A 21,113-nucleotide genomic window follows, 5' to 3' on the forward strand; every position below is an offset into this window, starting at 1 on the left:
CATGCCTTGACCCTCTCAATCAATACCCTCCTCATATAATTTTCCAAGAATACTCAACAAACTTATACCTCTGAAATTTGAACACTCACCTTTATCCCCTGTGCCTTTGTACAATGGCACTATTCATGCATTCCACCAATCCTCAGGTACTTCACCATGAACCATATATACACTGAATATCCTCACCAACCAGTCAAAAAACATTCACCCCTTTTTGATAAATTCCACTGCAATACCATCCAAACCCGCCGCCTTGCTGGCTTTGCAAAGCTTTCGCTACCTCTTCTCTGTTTACCAAACCATTCTCTCTGACCCTCTCACTTCGCACACCATCTCGACCAAAACACCCTATATCTGCCACTCTTATCATCTAACACATTCACAAACCTTCAAAATACTCACTCCATCTCCTTCTCACATCACCACTACTTGTTTTTACCTACCCATTAGCCCCCTTCACCGATGTTCCCATTTGTTCTCTTGTCTTACGCACACTTTATTTACCTTCTTCCAAAACATCTTTTTATTCTCCTGAAAATTTAATGATGCTCTCTCACCCCAACTCTCATTTGCCATCTTTTTCACCTCTTGCACCTTTCTCTTGACCTCCTGCCTCTTTCTTTTATACATCTCCCACTCATTAGCACTATTTCCCTGCAAAAATCATCCAAATGCCTCTCTCTTCTCTTTCAGTAATAATCTAACTTCTTCATCCCACCACTCACTACCCTTTCTAATCTGCCCACCTCCCATCTTTCTCATGCCACAAGCATCTTTTGCACAAGCCATCACTGCTTCCCAAAATACATCCCATTCTTCCCCCACTCCCCTTACGTCCATTGCTTTCACCTTTTGCCATTCTGCGCTCAGTCTCTCATGGTACTTCCTCACACAAGTCTCAAGCTCACTTCTCTCACCACTCTCTTCACCCTAACATTCTCTCTTCTTTTATGAAAACCTCTACAAATCTTCACCTTCACCTCCACAAGATAATGATCAGACATCCCTCCAGTTGCCCCTCTCAGCTCATTTACATCCAAAAGTCTCCCTTTCACGCACCTATCAATTAACACATAATCCAATAACACACTCTGGCCATCTCTCCTACTTACATACGTATACTTATGTTTATCTCTCTTTTTAAACCAGGTATTCCCAATCACCAATCCTCTTTCAGCACACAAATCTACAAGCTCTTCACCATTTCCATTTACAACACTGAACTCCCCATGTACACCAATTATTCCCTCAACTGCCACCTTACTCACCTTTGCATTCAAATCACCCACCACTGTAACCCGGTCTCATGCATCAAAACTGCTAACACACTCATTCAACTGCTCCCAAAACACTTGCCTCTCATGATCTTTCTTCTCATGCCCAGATGCATAGGCACCAATAATCACCCATCTCTCTCCATCCACTTTCAGTTTTACCCATATCAATCTAGAGTTTACTTTCTTACACTCTATCACATACTCCCACAACTCATGTTTCAGGAGTAGTGCTACTCCTTCCTTTGCTCTTGTCCTCTCACCAACCCTGACTTTACTCCCAAAACATTCCCAAACCACTCTTCCCTTTTACCCTTGAGCTTCATTTCACTCAGAGCCAAAACATCCAGGTTCCTTTCCTCAAACAAACTACCTATCTCTCCTTTTTTCTCATCTTGCTTACATCCACACACATTTACACACCGCAATCAGAGACTTTGAGGAGGATGAGCAACAGCAAAACAATGGAAAGGTGCAGAGAAGGGGTGTGGTAGTGAAGTGTCATGGCTAGTGACCGGACTATTTGCAGATGATACTGAGTGAAGTAGAGTTGCAGGGGGTTGTAAGTGTGTTTTATTACGTGTGTAAGCATAAGTGATCGAAGATAAATGCTAGTAAAATAATGGTATCTGAAAGATACAGAGTGAAAGTATAGATTTTGCAAAACCCTACAGAGTGAAAAAGTATACTAAACTGTGTTACAGATATTAGGGATGCAACATTGGAAGAGATCTGAGAATTTAAGAATTTATATGCTTAGTGAGATAGAGAAAAGGGAGAAAGCTGTACAGGCTAGAAGAGTGATTGGGTCCCTTAAAAGAATGATGAAGGGTATGGAAGAGAAGAGAGGATTAAGGAACTGCATAGTCCTCTTGACCCTGACCTGTGCAGCCAAAACATGGACAAGGAATGAGTCACAGAGGCCAAGAATTCAGGCTGTGGGAATGAGCTAACTGAGAGGAGCATGTGGTATGACTAGACAGAATGAAGAAAGAAATGAAGGGGTGTATGAAAGATGTGGTATGGTAGGGGATGAATTGTGGAGTGGTATAGTGGGTTAAACATAATACTTTGAGGTGGTATGGGCATGTAGAAATAATGCAAGATGGGGAGTTTACAAGGAGAATGTATAATAGTACAATTAAAGGGGTTGATGTGATTGACGGAAAGGGTCAAAGACTACTGGTGGAAGAATGCATGGAATTATGTATGTAAGGGAGGCATGTCAGGACAGGGATACATGGAGATTCTTTTGCCACCCCTTGATGGGAGTTCCTAGAGGTAAAGGGCACCAGGGAAATAGACAGACAATTTCGTCCCTCTAGTGTATCTAGTGAAATAATTACATGTCTGTTAGAATGAAAACGCTCTCTTCTGGGGTAAAGAACAGAGGATTCAGTAAAATGTCTTAATCACTTCCAAATGCATATGGATAAGCAGTTAAAAATCTCATACCCAGAATGCCAGGACAAGTTGTGAGTGAGGACCAAGTCTGCAAAGTCTTGTAAGGAGTCTTATACAGTGGCAGGTTATTTAGGGCAGCGAGTTCCTCTTGCCCTAAACAAGACGATCTAGACTTCAGCTGAAGTAGTAGATGAAGTTGAGAAAAGAAGATTGCTTCGGGAGTAATACCAGCATCCAATGCTTCTCGAATTATGTGAAGTCCCTCCACCATAAAAAGTTTATTTTTGTCTCTGAACTTCCGGGAGTTAACATTCGTAAGGAGTGCTCTGAAAGGAAATCAATAAACAAATACAAAATCCTGTAAAACAATTAGGATACATTTGCTACACTTACTTCAGTGCAAAAACACATCTTCACTATGGCACTCTATTTGCAACTAACTTCAGTTTCAATATGTCCAACAAACACCATACTGAATACAAGTAAATGGAACAATAACAGAAAAAAATACTTTGCCCATTAGAAAGGTTTATGAAGTGTACCATAAAAACAATGAAAATTACAAATGTAAGGTGAGTAGAATGAATGTTTTACGTCTTTTTCAATGTAAATTTTTAAATTTATATATTGACAAAAAGAAATGGTCTAAAATTTGGTCTAAATGGTCTAAAATTTCAGAATGCATCATAAATTCATTCATCAATGATTACTCATAAAAGTTAAGTCACAAAGCAAAGAGGGGACTGTACTTTGGTGGTAAGAAAATAAGATGAAGGGTTGTAAATGAAGAGTACTAATCAAATGTCAAGCCTCAGAATGGCTATAACTAATAAATGGAATACTGAAGGGATCAATTTTGGGACCAAATATTTCTCTGACAAGCATATCATTATTGGTGATGATAGATTGATCATGTTATAAGGTATCAAATTCACTGATGACCCTAAACAGGAAAGAAAAAACAAGAATTTGAATGTCTACAGCTGGTAGCTGATTTAAACTAATAAACTGGGCTTACAAATGCCAAATGAATTTTCCTCTTGACATGCAAAGCCTGACATAACAAACAACGGCATGAACTCTGTTAAGCTATCTATCTAGCATTAGTTCTGACATCCACTCCTTATGGGAACTCACTAAAAGAGGGTAGCCACAGCAAAAGAGTCTTCATTACTGGTGAACTCCAGTTAAGCTACATAATAAAGATGAAGACATATATGTACTTTAAACACCAACATCCACAAGCAAATTCAGTACTCTTGAAGTGATGATACACAGGGTAGGGTAAACAAAAGCCATCTTCACTACAAATCTATCTACACTCCAGCCTTATGGATCAGGTAAAGTTAATCGTTACACATCTACCTTCACTGCACTCAACACAAATGGCAGTAACCTTACTTCATAGATCAAGTCAAAGTACATCTTCACTGTACCCTCATCTTCAATACATTCTCATCTTCATCAAACCTTTGACATCATAAGCATTTGACTTGACCCTTACAGAACAGGTCAAAGGCAATCTTCACTACACCCTAATCTTCAAAACCCTCAATTTCACTATACCATCAATACCACTAGCCTTTTGTGAAAATGTGTCTGTCCAAAACTTTATTGTCAAATTCAACTTCAGTATCCTAAGGTTAAATAAAAGACTAACTTCATGACACCACCTTTGGTACACTCTCAAACACCAGTGGCCTCTGGCCATACTTTTAAAGGTTAGGATAAAGGTCTTAGTTTGTTAAAAATGCATTTAATCTGATCCTTGCATGTCAAACACATCTTTATTAAATCAGGGTTAGGGTGCTGATTTTGGAAATAATAGGAAATAACAAGAAGAAACATAGGGCACTCAAATTGAAGTCCAAGAAATCACTCTAAATTCTGCACATTCTATATCATTTACAGGTGCTTCCCCTCATCTGACCCTTGAATGCTACTTTGGTTGCTGTACTTGAGAAAAGACACAGGGAAAATAACAAGTACAACAACCAACCACTATGATGATTCCCAGTCCAAGAAAAGGGGAGCATGAATTCTACCCATATATCTCCTTGTGAGAGGCAACAAACAGGGGAAGGAAAGGAGGACTGGAAACCTTCCCTCTTGTATTATAATTTTTTAGAATTAGGAACTGAAGAAAGAGCCAAATGAGGAGTTGTCCTTGAAAGTGCAGGATGGGGTGTCTAATGATATGGCTGTAACCAGAACAAAAAGAAGAAAAGGAAGTCCGAGGTCAGTGAGAAGGAACAAAAGTGGGGTTGGCACTTCTGATGAGGAAGGAACTGTGAAACAGGGTTTATTCTCAAGGGTCTCAAGCCATATCTGAACAGTTTATGTTTACTGTACCTTAACTACCTTCTCCCGCTATCCACCACCATTCATACGGGCCTTTAAACATCAAAACCACTAAACCATAGCCATATACTTTGTGTTAGCTCTCGTTTTTGTAATAACCTTTCTTTTTACGTGTATTTCTTTCGCTGTATAATGAGAAACAGAAAATCTGTGGTTAGTTCATTTTTCTGTACATAGCCTTTCCTTTTACATGTATTTTATTTCATTATTTAATGAGAAACAAAATTTGTGGACCTTGTTTTTGTCGATATGATTCACAAACAGAAAATATTCAACCAAATAATCCCTATGTGGTCTAGCCCTGGAATTTTAGGAGGGTGCACAGGACTGGGGTTTATATGAAAAAAAACTTAGTTTTATCAATTAATAGTAAATATGAAAAAAAGTCCTCGATAAAAGCTTTTCACTGCCACTTGCAACTTACCTCCCACACCATATACTCTTCATACCTTCCACAGAGCATCTCTATCATATGTCATCTCCAGATCCATAAATGCTACATACAAATCTATCTGCTTTACAAAGTATTTCCCACATACATTCTTCAAAGCAAACACCTGATCCACACATCCTCTCCCACTTCTGAAACCACACTGCTCCTCCCCAATCTGATGCTCTGTAACATGCCTTGACCCTCTCAATCAATACCTTCCCATATAATTTCCCAGGAATACTCAACAAACTTACACCTCTGTAATCTGAACACTCACCTTTATCCTCTTTGGCACAATGTCGGTTTGCGGCAGGAGTACTTGATGTCTCCATGGTTGTTTAATTTGTTTATGGATGGGGTTGTTAGGGAAGTGAATGCAAGAGTTTTCGAGAGAGGGGCAAATATGCAATCTGCTGGGGATGACAGGGCTTGGGAAGTTAGTCAGTTGTTGTTCGCTGATGATACAGCGCTGGTAACTGATTCAGGTGAGAAACTACAGAAGATGGTGACTGAATTTGGTATTGTTGCTAAGCATTTATCTGCGTATATATTTGCCTTTTGCTATGTCAGACTTTAATTTCATTCTTTTCTGCTGTGGTGTATATACATTTGTCTGTCCATTGACATATTTGTCACACCATCGGGACCATGTGAGATTAAAGTCCATGTTATCTCCACCGAGATGAGGTTGGGACACACATAAAACACTAGAAATCTAGTGTGTGTATGTCTTTTAACCTCCATGTAGCCGAGGTAGCCAGATGCCCTACCCAGGGTTCAAAGCCAACACATGGTGTATGTACATCTGTCCGTCCATCGACATACTTCCTCATCACCTTTTCCTTCGAATAAAGGAACAATAATAGCTTTCAGCCAATCCTAAGGCACAACCTTCTGTTTCCATGCTAAATTACATATCAGATGCATCCACTCTATCACACTTTCTCCTCCATACTTCAGCATCTCAGCCATAATCCCACCCACTCCAAGTGCCTTTCCTACCTTCAGCCTCATTATTACCCTTCTTACCTCTCTTTTTCTTATAGGCCCTTGCACTTGCATCCTCTTCCTTCCATCCACCATACCCATGAATGTAAAAGCTGCTGCCGCCCCTTCTCCCACATTTGTTAGTTCTTCAAAATACTCTTTCCATCTTCCTTTCACTTCTTTTTGATTTAACAATTCCCCTTCCTTACTTCTTACATCAACATTTCCACTCTTACATCCACCTCTCCTTCCTCACCTCCTTCCAGGGAAAATGAGTGTTGGGGTTGAGAGTGTATCATTAACCTTTAGGGAGAATAAAAAAAATATTTTGGGGGGAGGTAAATAATGTGCAAAAGACACGAGAGGAAATGGGAACATCAGTGAAGGGGGCAAAAGGGGAAGTGATAATAGGTCATGATGGAGTAAGGAGATGGGGTGAGTTTTTTGAAGGACTGTTGAATATGTTTGATGATAGAGTGGTAGATAAAGGGTGTTTTGGTCAGGGTGATAGGCAAAGTGAGAGTTAGGGAGAATGGTTTGAAGAGAGAAGAGGTACTGAAAGCCTTGTGGAAGATGAAATCCGGCAAGGCAAAGAGAGTGGATGGTATTGCGGTATTATTCATAAAAAAGGAGGGTGACTGTGTTGTTGACTGGTAGGTATACAGGCAAAGGCCATAAAGGTGAGTGTTCAAACTACAAAGGTATAAGTTTGTTAAGTATACCTTATAAATTATATGGGAGGGTACTGATTGTGAAGGTGAAGGCATATGCAGAGCATCAAGTTGTGGAGGAGCAGTGTAGCTTCAGAAGTGGTAGATGTGTGGATCAGGCATTTGCTTTTAAGAATATGCATGAGAAATACTTCGAAAAACAGATGGTTTTGTATGTGGGATTTATGGATCTGGAGAAGGCATATGATAGGGTTGATAGAGATGCTTTGTGGAAGGTCTGAAGAATATATGGTTTGGGAGGTAAGATGCTAGAAGCAGTAAGTTATTAACATGGATGTAAGGCATGTGTAAGAGTAGGAAGAGGAGAGTGATTAATTCCAAGTGAAGGTCAATCTGTGGCAAGGGTGTGTGATGTCACCATGGTCGTTTAATTTGTTTATGGATGGGGTGGTGAGGGAAGTAAATGCAAGAGTTTCGGAGAGGGGTATATATGCACTCTGTTGGGTATGAAAGAGCCTGGGAAGTGAGTCAGTTGTTCTTTGCTGATGACAGAGCACTGGTGCCTGATCATGTGAGAAAATGCAGAAGTTGTTGACTAAGTTTGTGAAAGGAGAAAGTCGAGAGTGAATATAAATAAAAGCAAGGTTCAGTAGGGTCGAAGGACAAGTTACATGGGATGTAAATCTGCATGGAGAAAAATTGGAGGACGTGAATAATGGTTTCCATAAGTTTTCCAACAACATATGTTAAGCTAACAGGATGATAATTTCTGGGAAGTGACTTGTCACCTTTTTTGAATACTGGTGTTACTTAGGCAAACTTCCATTCATTTGAAACTTTTCCCATAATATGCGACTTACTGAAAAGGCTAATCAAGGACTTTACAATCTCATTTTTTGCCTTGCAGTTATTCTCCTTGAATTATCCATATGCCTTCCAACTTTTACCACAATGATCTATGAGTTTATGATGTCTTCCAATATCACAAACAGCTTTGAAAGGACCCAAAGGTCTCTTGCTGTTTGAATTCCTTTGTATTTTTATGGATTATGATAAATGAAACATGCTCATAATGATGAACAACTGTAAGAGGGCCAAACAAATAAAAGTAATGGATTTAAAGGGGTGCTAAGTTCAGTGTTGCCAAGCCATAAACACTTATTAAAAACATTGTAACTTACCATTAATATCTATCTTCCTATCTATCTGTATCTTTGACGCCTGTTCCCAACTGGTACTCCCTCAAGGAGGTAGCCATAGCAATCGAGTCTCCATCACTAGTGAACTCCAGTGCTGCTTCTTAGCCTTTAATGCCTCACCCTTAACAGGCCACACACAAAGGACAACTTAAGTGTAGTGTTTGCAAAAGTTCCTTCCTCATGTTTCTACAGACTACTTCTACCTAATACTCATTACTTATGCATTATAATACATAATACACATACAAAGAACATCTCAACATTATAACATCCACAAAGTACAGTACCTCAATAATACTGAAAACGAAGTAAAACAGAAAAAAAGATAAATGAATCCCTAGGTGAGTGACAGTCATAAAATGATTGAGTTACTCTATATGTAAGAAGTTTCAGATAGCTGCTGCATGGGGGAAGCACCTCAAAGGAGCCCTGAGCCATTTCCTGGATGAAAGACAGGTTGTGAACCACACGTGACCTTCAAACTAGTTTTTGAAAACTAATGAGAAAACCCTGTTATCACAGCTAATTGCAAGTTAACTTCTCAGGAATTTCTCTGCTATTACAGCAAAAGGGTTGAAAGGGAATGGTGATTGGACACCCTGTTTAAAAAAGTGCATACTCAAGTATACAGTTTGAATATTAGTGTTGTTCAGGGTCAATGGGCATCAAAGAACTGGATTATGTGCTGGTAAGCAACCTGGGAAAGGAAGCCTATGTGCAGTTACCAAAAGCAGTCAGATGAAAAATGATATAGGGTGAAGGCAAATGAAAGGTTAAAAAGCTGAAAAACAGCACAAATGAGAGATGAGGTGAGTGTATCAATGAAATTCAGAAAGAATAAAAAAAGTGGCATGATATGAGATGATTAGCATGAATAGAACAAGAGAATAAATGGTGCAACAATGCAAACAGAAGATAAGTAAATAGTAAAAGGCTTAGAAGTTGAAAAGATACAGAGTATTCTGAGAGAATACAGAATGTAATAGCTGAAAATGTGGTGAATGTGTTTGGACTGTGGTGGCATAATAAGTGACAGACATGGCAAATGATGCAGTGAAAGGAGATAAGGAAGTGAAAGCCCTATACAAATGAAGTTTGGCAAGGAAGCAGGATTGAATGTAAATACAGTGAATTTCTCAAAAAAGAGGGTAACAGAGCCCTTAATTGGTTAGTCAGGCTATTCAGCATTTGTTTAGCCCATGTGCTGGCAAAATGTATGTACAGTGCTCTTATAAAAAGGCAAAGGAAACAAAATGTGGAGGGATTGAGTATAACTGGTATCTAAGTGCATGGGAGAGTGATGACTGAGAGAGTGGTGGCATGTAAGCAACATCTTATTGAGAAGAATCAATTTGGCTTCAGGGAAGGTGTGTGGCCCAGGTATTTGCTTTGAAGAAACTGCATAGAAAATACTTAGAGGAAGTAAATGAACTGTATGTGGCATTATGGATCTGGAGAAAGCATATGAAAAGGATGGCAGTTACATTTCATGGACTGAGAGGCTTACTTCAGCTTTCAAGGTTCCGTGCGTTACCATGTCCACACCCAGGTACAGTGTCTAAAACACTCCACTTCCTCCAGGTTCTCTCCACTGAAACCCAAACTCCAACCAACCTGCCTCTTTCCCCTGCTGCCAAGTAACTGCAAACATCTAACACCTATGCTGTGAATAACACATCTTTCACACCATAAGCTACCTTTACCACCACCCTCCCAACAGCTAACCAGTTATATACCATCTCATTATTCTGGAAAGCAGGCTAAGGAGCAAGCTACCCAATTAAATAATTTTTCTGCATAGTTGCTGCAGTCACTCTGGATAACAAAGGATTTGTGTGGTGGCAGCCTCCTCAGAATATGAAAAACTCTAATCAGTCGGTTGACCATAGGAAGGGAACCTCTGTGCAAGTGATAAGTGGTTCTCAATGCCTCCCAGTAAAGGCCTAGACAGAATCAAAACATTAGTTAAAGACTTGCCTGGGCCAAAGCAACACTATCAACTCAAACCAGCTTTAAGAGCAGAAACAAGAAATCATAACATATTAGTGGGTGTGGTGTGACTGAACAACAAGAACTGATTTTATGCCTGCAAAAGCCCCAATGCTAATCCACAGAAGCAAAACCAACGATCTATTCCATATGGCTTCACTGTAGTATGCAACCCAAAACATAGCTTGGCTACATTTTTACATAGTGTATACAACTCCCATTGAAATTCCATACTACAGCAACATATCTAAGTACCTAAAATACTTGGCCATCATTAAAAGCTTTGGTTCTACTTACTGCATACTTCCAAAGCTCAGTTGAAAATAAATGACATGTGGCAAGGTATGCAAGATTCTAAACATGTTGGGAACAAGACAATCTTTGTACTGAACACAACTAAAGGTCTGTTGTGGTTTCAAAGGGAACAGCCCCCCAATAATTAGTAAAAGATTTCTCCTAGGTAGACATCCTCGGATTTGGATTCCCTAGGCCCTAGGATATCACTTACACTCTAGAGGGGGAAGTGGGATATGAACCTCAGGCCTCAGAATCTGTCTTTGACTCCACCATTGATGAAACAGAGTTGCTGTATCCAATGTTATCTATGTCTGTTTTACAATATTTCTTCAAAAAATACTTAATAATCATGTTGGTGTTCTCTGGACACCTTCTAGTCCACAATGGAGCCATTTCTATGTCAGTCCTCTCAATGACATTTATTACACATTCATCTGTCCATAAAACATGGGAGCATTTCACAGTCATTTCACTTCCCTTTTGATGTGTAATGCTTCATAAAATCCTCAAGCTTTTAAAGTCAATTGTAATCTCCAGTACTTAATTCACCCTTTAACTTCATGTGCTGTATGTTCTTTGCTGCTACTGTAGACATTTCTACTAACAATATCATATCAAAAACTAGCAATCTTTTACTTGTGTTTATATATTTATTTATTATTTTATTATTTTGCTTTGTCGCTGTCTCCCACGTACCGAGATAGAACAAGGAAACAGACGAAAGAATGGCCCAACCCACCCACATACACATGTATATACATACACATCCACACACGCAAATATACATACCTATACAACTCAATGTATACATATATATACACACACAGACATATACACATATACACATGTACACAATTCATAGTCTGCCTTTATTCATTCCCATCGCCACCTCGCCACACATGGAATAACAACCCCCTCCCCCCTCATGTGAGTGAGGTAGCGCTAGGAAAAGACAACAAAGGCCCCATTCATTCACACTCAGTCTCTAGCTGTCATGTAATAATGCACTGAAACCACAGCTCCCTTTCCACATCCAGGCCCCACAGAACTTTCCATGGTTTACCCCAGACGCTCAACATGCCCTGGTTCAATCCATTGACAGCACGTCAACTCCGGTATACCACATCGTTCCAATTCACTCTATTCCTTGCACGCCTTTCACCCTCCTGCATGTTCAGGCCCCAATCACTCAAAATCTTTTTCACTCCATCTTTCCACCTCCAATTTGGTCTCCCACTTCTCCTCGTTCCCTCCACCTCTGACACATATATCCTCTTGGTCAATCTTTCCTCACTCATTCTCTCCATGTGACCAAACCATTTCAAAACACCCTCTTCTGCTCTCTCAACCACACTCTTTTTATTACCACACATCTCTCTTATCCTATTATTACTTAGTCGACCAAACCACCTCACACCACATATTGTCCTCAAACATCTCATTTCCAGCACATCCACCCTCCTGCGCACAACTCTATCCATAGCCCATGCCTCGCAACCATACAACATTGTTGGAACCACTATTCCTTCAAACATACCCATTTTTGCTTTCCGAGATAATGTTCTCGACTTCCACACATTCTTCAAGGCTCCCAGAATTTTCGCCCCCCTCCCCCACCCTATGATTCACTTCCGCTTCCATGGTTCCATCCGCTGCCAAATCCACTCCCAGATATCTAAAACACTTCACTTCCTCCAGTTTTTCTCCATTCAAACTTACCTCCCAATTGACTTGACCCTCAACCCTACTGTACCTAATAACCTTGCTCTTGTTCACATTTACTCTCAACTTTCTTCTTTCATACACTTTACCAAACTAAGTCACCAGCTTCTGCAGTTTCTCACATGAATCAGCCAACAGCACTGTATCATCAGCAAACAACAACTGACTCACTTCCCAAGCTCTCTCATCCACAACAGACTGCATACTTGCCCCTCTTTATCACAGTCAATTCCATTCTCTCAATTTTCCAGTCCACCAATTTCTGCAGTCCTGAAATGCTTTTCTGTTTTTTCCCATACAAATTTCATCAAATTTTGTCAAGATTTTAATCTCAGCCTTTGTCACAATCATCAGCCACCATTTCTGATAATTACAAAATATAAACCTTTTACAGCCAGAAGGATCCATGATCTCCACCACAGTAACCATACTTCCAACTCATTAAGCTAATTTCCACTATCATGCAAGCCTACAGAATTCATATCATGTGTCAAAAACTTAGTCACTGCAAAAGTATGTCTTTATTTACAGACTTATATGAAATTAAATCCTAAACTTGCCCAAGTGCTCTACAATGTAACACTAATTATTCAATGTGGTTTTTCTCCATATAAGTTCACAAATAAGGGGATATTCTTTAGTTAGGCATGATAAGGTTACATGTTTTTTGTATAGTTTGGAAATGTGTATTATTTCAGACTCAATTACACGGTTCAACAATTTATGTGAAACTATCTCATATGTGAAAAAACTGTATGATATGCATTTCAACAACATAAGTCAATAAATGGACATGTATCTTTAAATCATATTTTCAAAATTTTCCTACCTGATATGGTCCCCAGCATCATCTAAATTTTTGTACTGAATTTCTTTTCTTAGATCTAAAGTACCAATATCTGATGGAATCCCAGAGGTGCCAGAGAACCTTTCATTACTTGTGATATCCTTTTGTGGTTTTGACCCTGGAATTAAACAGATTTTTCAAAACTTGTGACTACTGGATATGAAAAAAGAAGAAAGTCTGAGAAATTACATATTGTACTGTAAACTATCTATGCAAAACAAAAGGTATCTGGAAATACAGTCACTCTAAATGAACCAGAGAAAGCATAATAAGACCATGAAAAAAATGGTTAATTCACCAACATGATTACTAATTATATAACCCAGAAAACCCCTTTACAGGGCTTCTGCAGCTTCAAGGCTGCTCTGCAATCAGTTACATGAAAAAGATGGGCTATTTTGGAAAAAAAATTTTTCATCAAGGTTGTACTTTTCATCCACAGGCGATGATAAAACTTCATCAAAGAAGAATTTTCAGTCTCAGTGTAACCTCACCCAGGAAGAGTCCACTAAACACTTGCATCAGATCAAGATCAAGAACAATACAGCTTCAGGAGTGGTACAGGATGTGTGGACAAGATGTTTGCTTTGAAAACTCATGTGAGAAATACTTAGAGAAAAAGGAATTTGTACGTGGCACTTATGGGCCAAGAGAAAGCACATGATAGGCAATATATCATGTGGGAAGATCACAAGTAAAGGTAAAGAAAGGAATTTTTATCAAGAGAATAAGGTGTGTGTGCAAGAAAATGAAAGAAGGTAAAGGGTTCCAAGTGAAGGCAGGTTTGTGTCAAGGGTGTATGATGTCACCATGGCTCTTTAATCTGTTTATGGATGAGGTGGTGAAGGATTTTGGGGAAAGCAGCAGACCTGCAGTCAGCTGGGAGTTAAGGTATGGGGAGGTAAGCCAGATGCTGTCATACTGGCAGACTCAAGTGAAAACTGCAGAGGCTGGTGTCTAAGTTTGGGATAGTGTGCAAACAGAGTACGGTGAGAATTAATATTAACAAAAGTAACGTGATGAGGTTTATCAGAGAACAGAGATAGTTCTGTTTGAGTGTAAGTTTGAACAGAAATATCCTGGAGGAAGCATGTTGTCTTAGATACCTGGGGATGGGTGTTAATGGACAGTTCTATGGGAGCTGAAGGGAATCAAAGAGTAGGTACAGGGATAAACATCTTGGATACATTGAGAAGTGTGTGTCTATGAGGGATATATTGAGTGTGTTCCATAGTACAGTGGTCCAACTGATACTTCGTGGATGCAAGTCATGGATAATAAATGAAAAGTACCTGGTGAGTACCCAGTGAAGTCTTCTGGGGTCTTCATCCCCACAGACTGCTGGACCAGGTCATTAGACAACCAAACTGGTGGAAGCCACAGCCCTCAGGCCAACATAGCTTCCACAGGCTGGCTGGTCTATTGCACTTTGTAAGTACCTGTCCAGTGCACTCTTCAACTTCTCTACTGTGCATCCCATCCTGTTTCTGATGTGAGCTGGTAAGGTGGTGAGGAGTCTTGGGCTCCAGATGTTTGAGGTGTTCTCTCTTTTTGTGAAAATTACTCCTTTGGACTTCAGAGGTAGTATCTTACAAAGTCTTCTATGCCTGGCATGCCAGTATCAAAAGTAGATGAGTTAGATATGAAATGCTGGTGGACAACATGTGATGTGAGGAAGGTTGTTTGAATAAAAAGTGACATTGTGAGAGAGAGAAGTGTGGCATCAAATGGAGTATGTCTGGGAAAGTTAAGCAGGGTGTACAGAAATGGTAAGGAAATATGGAAAGGATGAGTGAGGAGAACTTAGAATGAATATACAAGCACCAAAAGTGAAAGGAATAAGGAGGAGGGAGATACTGAGGATGAGATGAAAGGATGGAGTGAAAAAAATCTTGACTTATTGGGACCTGAACTTGGTGGAGGGTATAGGCCATGAGACAGAACAAATCAGAGCGACATGGTATACAGGGGTGATGTGGTGTCAGTGAGCAGAACTGATGCATATAAAATGGTCAAGGAAAACAGAAAAAAATCTGTGGAATTTGGCTGTGGATAAGGAGACCAGGTTTGGGTGCATTAGAAATGACAACTAGAGATTGAATATGGGAAAATGAATGCCATTTCTTCATTTGTTCCTAGCATTACCTCGTTAATGCTGGAAAGAAGACTTATGCATGTATGTATATATGCATGAATGTGTGTGTGAGTGTGTATGTGTGTGTATATACCTACTTTTGCCCTTCCAGATAACGTTCTCTCATTCCATCCATTCTTCAGTGCTCCCAGAATCTTCACCACTACCTCACCCTGTGACTCATTACTGCTTCCATGGTTCCATTCACAGCCATTTCCACTCCCAGATATCTATAACACTTCACTTCTCCCAGTTTTCTCCATTCTAACTTATAGCCTAACTATCTTGTCCCTCAACCCTGCTGAACCTAATTATCTTGCTTTTATTCACATTCACTCTCAACTTTCTCCTTTCACACACTCTACTAAACTCAGTCACCAACTTATGCATTTTCTCACTTGAATTTGCCAGTATCATCAGCAAACAACATATGATTCACTTCCCACTCTCTTGCATCCCCTACAGACTGCACACTCACCCCTCTCTCTAAGCCTCCTGCATTCAACTCCCTCACCACCCCATCCATAAACAAATTAAACAACCATGGTGACATCAAACATCCCTACCATAGACCAACCTTCACTTGGAACCATTTACTCTCCTAACTTCCTACTCATATACAAACCTTACACCCTTGGTAAAAACTTGTCACTGCTTCCCTCCCACACCATATATTCTCAAGACCTTACATAAAGCGTCTGCATCAACCCTATCATATGCCTTCTCCAGATCAGTAAATGCCACATACAAATCCAGCTGTATTTTCTAAGTATTTCTCACACACACTCTCCAGAGCAAACATCTGATCCATACATCCTCTATCACTTATGAAACCACACTGCTCCTCTCCAGTCTGATGCTCTGTGTATCCATTCACCCTGTCAATCAATACCCTCCCATACAATTTACCAGGTATACTCAATAAACTTATGCCTCTGTAGTTTGAACATACACCTTTATCACCTCTACCTTTACACAATGGGACTATACATGCATTTTGCCAATCCTCAGGCACTTCACAATGATCCATACATACACTGAAAATCCTTACCAACAACACAATCACCCCTTCTAAATAAATTCAACTGTAATGCCATCTACTATCACCACTTTGCTGCATTTCATCTACTGTGAGGCTCTCACCACCTCCTTCCTCTTCACCAAACCACTCTTCATGACTCTCTCACTTCGCATACCCAGACCAAAACACTCTATATCTGCCACTCTATCATCAAACATATCTAACAATCCTTCAAAATACTCACTCCATCATGACCAATTATCACTTTCTCTTTTGCCCTATTCACCAATGTTGCATTTGTTCTCTGGTCTTTCGATCATTATTTACTTACTTTCAAGACATCTTTTTATTATCCCTAAAGTTTAACAATACTCTCTCATCCCAACTCTCATTTGCACCTACCTACTGACCTCCTGCCACTTTTTCCTATGCATCTCCCAATCACATGCACTTCATTGTAAGTACTGACCAATCACTTCCCTTTTCTCTCTCACTAGCAACTTTACTAATTCATCCCACCACTCACTACCCTTTCTAATCTGCCCACCTCCCATCTTTTGTATGCCACATCCATCTCTTGCACATGCTATCACTGCTTTCTTTAATATCTGCCATTCCTCACCTACTCCCTTCACTTTATTTGCTCTAACCTTTCACCATTCTACACTCAATTTCTCCTGGTGTTTTCTTCACACAAGACTCCTTTCCAAGCTCACTTACTCTCATCAATCTCTTCTCCCCAACAATGCCTCCTATTTTTTAAAAACCTCTACAAATCTTCACCCTCGCCTCCACAAGACAGTGATCAGACATCTCACCAGCTGCCCCCTCTCAGCACATTTAATCCAGAAGTCTCTCTTTTACATGCATATCAATTAGTACATAATCCAATAATGCCTGCTGACCATCTCCCCTACTCACATACATATATTTGTGTACATCCCTCTTCTTAAGCCATGTATTCCCAATCACCAGTCTTTTTTCAAAACACAAATTCACAAGCTCTTCACCATTTCCATGATACTGAAATATCCCATGCGCACCAATTATACCCTTAACTGCCACATCAATTACTTTAACATCTAAATCACCCATCACTAATACCCGAACTCATGCACCAATACTACTGACACTCACTCAGCTGCTCCCAAAACACTTGCCTCTCATTATTTTTTCTTCTCATGGCAAAGTGCATTAGCACCAATAATCACCCATCACTCACCATCCACGTTCAGTTTTACCCACATCAACCTAGAACGTACTTTAATACATTCTATCACACACTGTACAACTCAAGCTTCAGGAGTAGTGCTACTCCTTCCTTAGCTCTTGTCCTCTCCCCAACCCATGACTTTACTCCCAAGACATTTCCAATCCATTCTTCTTCTTTACCCTTGAGCCTTGTTTCATGGGTGTGTGGATCAGGTATTTGCCTTGAAGAATGTATGTGAGAAATACTTAGGAAAACAGATGGATTTGTATGTAGCATTTATGGATCTGGAGAAGGCATATGATAGGATGGATAGAGATGCTTTGTGGAAGGTTTTAAGGTAAATTGCTAGAAGCAGTGAAAAGTTTTTACCAAGGATGTAAGGCATGTGTATGAGTAGGAAGAGAGGAAAGTGATTGGTTCCCAGTGAATGTCAGTTTGCGGGAGGGGTGCGTGATATCTCCATGGTTGTTTAATTTGTTTATGGATGGAGTGGTTAGGGAGGTGAATGCAAAAGTTTTGGAGAGAGGGGCATGTATGCAGTCTGTTGTGGATGAAAGGGCTTGTGAAGTGAGTCTGTTGTTCTTAGCTGATTCGGGTAAGAAACTGCAGAAATTGGTGACAGAGTTTGGTAGTATTAGAAAGAAGAACGTTGAGAGTACATGTGAATAAGAGCAAGGTTATTAGGTTCAGTAGGATTGAGGGGCAAGTTAATTGGGAGGTAAATTTGAATGGATAAAAAATGGAGGAAGTGAAGTGTTTTAAAAATCCGGGAGTGGATTTAGCAGCTGGAACCATGGAAGCGGAGGTGAGTCACAGGGTAGGGGAGGGAGCCAATGTTCTGGGAGCATTGAAGAATGTGTGGAAGGCGAGAACGTTAGCTCGGAGAACAAAAATGGGTATGTTTGAAGGAATAGTAGGTCCGACAATGTTATATGGTTGTGAGACATGAGTTATAGATAGGGTTGTGCAGAAGAGGGTGGATGTGTTGGAAATGAGATGTTTGAGGAAAATATGTGGTGTGAGGTGGTTTGATCAAGTAAGTAATGAAAGGGTAAGAGAGATGTGAGGTAATAAAAAGAATGTTGTTGAGAGCAAAAGAGGGTGTGTTGAAATGGTTTGGACACATGGAAAGAATGAGTCAGGAAAGATTGACAAAGAGGATATATGTGTCAGAGGTAGAGGGAAGCAGAAGCAGGAGACCAAATTGGAGGTGGAAGGATGGAGTGAAAAAGATTTTGAGCGATTGGGACCTGAACATACAGGAGGGTGAAAGGCGTGCAAGGAATTGAGTGAATTGGAATGATGTGGTATACCGGGGTCAACGTGCTGTCAGTGGATTGAACCAGGGCATGTGAAGCATCTAGGGTAAACCATGGAAAGGTCTGTGGGGCCTGGATGTGGAAGGGGAGCTGTGGTTTCGGTGCAATACAAATGACAGCTAGAGACTGAGGGTGAATGAATGTGGCCTTTTTTGTCTGTTCCTGTTGCTGCTTCGCTGGAGGGGGGGGGGGATGCTCTTTCATGTGTGATGGGGTGGCGACAGGATTGGATGAAGGCAGCAAGTATGGATATGTACATATGTATATGTCTGTGTATGTATACGTTGAAATGTATATGTATGTACATGTGTGTGTGTGTGGGCGTTTATGTATATACCTGTGTATGTGGGTGGGTTGGGCCATTCCTTGTCTGTTTCCTTGCACTACCTCGCTAATGCAGGAGCTGTGGTTAAGTAAAATAAAACAAAATAAAAATTTTCAAAGAAAATACTTGATCTGCACATACTCTACCACTTCTGAAACCATACAGCTCTTCCCCAATCTGACGCTCTGTACATGCCCTCACTCTCTCAATCAATACCCTCCCATATAATTTCCCAGGAATATTCAACAAACTTAAGCCTCTGTAGTTTGAACACTCACCTTTACTCCCTTTGCCTTCGTACAATGGCACTATGCACGCATTCTTCCAATCCTCAGGCACTTCACCATGGTCCATACATACACTGAATATCCTTACCAACTAATCAACACAACACAACACAACACAGTCACCCCCCCATTTTTTAATAAATTCAACTGCAGTACCATCCAAACCTGCTGCCTTGCCTGCTTTCATCTTCCGCAAAGCTTCCACTACCTCTTCTCTCTTTACCAAGCCATTTATCCTGGTCCTCTCACATCGCACACCATCCGAAACCTTATATCAAAAACATTCCCTCAATCACTCAAAATATTCACTCCATCTCCTTCTCACTTCATCACTACCTGTTATTACCTTCCCACCTGCCCATTGCAACAATACTCCCATTTGCTCTCTTGTCTTATGCACGTTATTTACTTCCTTCCAAAACATCTTTTATTCTCCCTAAGATTTAATGACACCCTCTCACCCCAACTCTCATTTGCCCTCTTTTTCAACCCTTGCTTCTTCCTCTTTACCTCCTGCCACTTTCTTTTATACATCTCCCAGTCACTTGCACTGCTTTCTGCAAGTATCATCCATACACCTCTCTTTTTTCTTTCACTAACAACCTTACTTCATCCCACCATTCATTACCCTTTCTATTCTGCCCAACTCCCACCATTCTCATGCCACAAGCATCTTTTGCGCATGCCAGCATTGCTTCCCTAAATATATCCCATTCCTCACCCAATCCCCTCACACCATTTGCTCTCACCTTTCGCTATTCTACACTCAATCTCTCCTGGTACTTCCTCACACAAGTCTCCATCCAAGCGCACTTACTCTCACCATTCTCTTCTCCCCAACATTCTCTCCTCTTATTGTTTATTGTTATCTTAGTATGGTTGCTAATATGCTCTCATGACATGTTTGTTATTGTGCTTATTGTTATCTTTGTATGGTTGCTAATATGCTTTCATGACATGTTTGCTATAGCACTTCTTGCTATCTCAGTATGGAAGCTAATAAGCTTGCAGCAAATGTTTGTTATTTCTCACTAGGTAGGGTAGGTTTTACATTACTTGCTTCTTGGTTTTAAATTTCTTATTTGATGATCTTTCTTTTCATGACATAGAAACTATTTTCAACTTTACATGAAAAAACTTAAATTTTTCAAAGACCAAAATGAATGACATCACAGTATTAGGCAGGAAATCATATGGTAATTTCATAAAAATAATACAGACAAGAAATATTGAAGATATATACATAAATTTCACTAATCAACTGGGTTTTCTACATTAATATAGGTGTATTTCACTGACAATGAAAATTCCATTGAATTCTGGTGAGATCTGTTGTTTTGGGATACTATTAATAAACTTTGTAAAATATCACTGAAACCCACAAAGCCATTATCTAGAGGCCAAATGATAGCGCATGCAGAAATATATCATAAAATTGTCTGTTGCTTGGCATTACATGGCAACTTGTTGTGTCATCTGTTTATTGACAATGAGCACCACTCCTGCATTCTCAAAGCTGTACTAAACAATAAGTTAAACTTGACTGCTAGGAAAGTTAGCTTTGATTTTTGTAAGTTCTATTGATTTTTAAGAAAAGTAATACCTACTTTTACAATTTCCCTGTTACTTT

At 39.9% G+C, this 21,113-nt stretch overlaps 1 protein-coding gene across 1 annotated transcript in view; it reads right to left on the reverse strand.

Moving 5' to 3' along the window:
* Window positions 1–21,113, reverse strand: part of LOC139746113 (rRNA methyltransferase 3A, mitochondrial) — a 40,988-nt gene that overhangs the window by 18,606 nt on the left and 1,269 nt on the right. Inside the window, exons 2-3 of the mRNA XM_071656969.1 lie at window positions 13,167–13,302; window positions 2,730–3,004 (exon numbers count right to left, since the gene is read on the reverse strand). Coding sequence (XP_071513070.1) covers window positions 2,730–3,004; window positions 13,167–13,302 — 411 coding nt within the window. The remainder of the gene's footprint in view (window positions 1–2,729; window positions 3,005–13,166; window positions 13,303–21,113) is intronic.

This window comes from Panulirus ornatus, chromosome 4 (genome assembly GCF_036320965.1).
Source record: "Panulirus ornatus isolate Po-2019 chromosome 4, ASM3632096v1, whole genome shotgun sequence".
NCBI classification, from domain to species: Eukaryota; Metazoa; Arthropoda; class Malacostraca; order Decapoda; family Palinuridae; genus Panulirus; species Panulirus ornatus.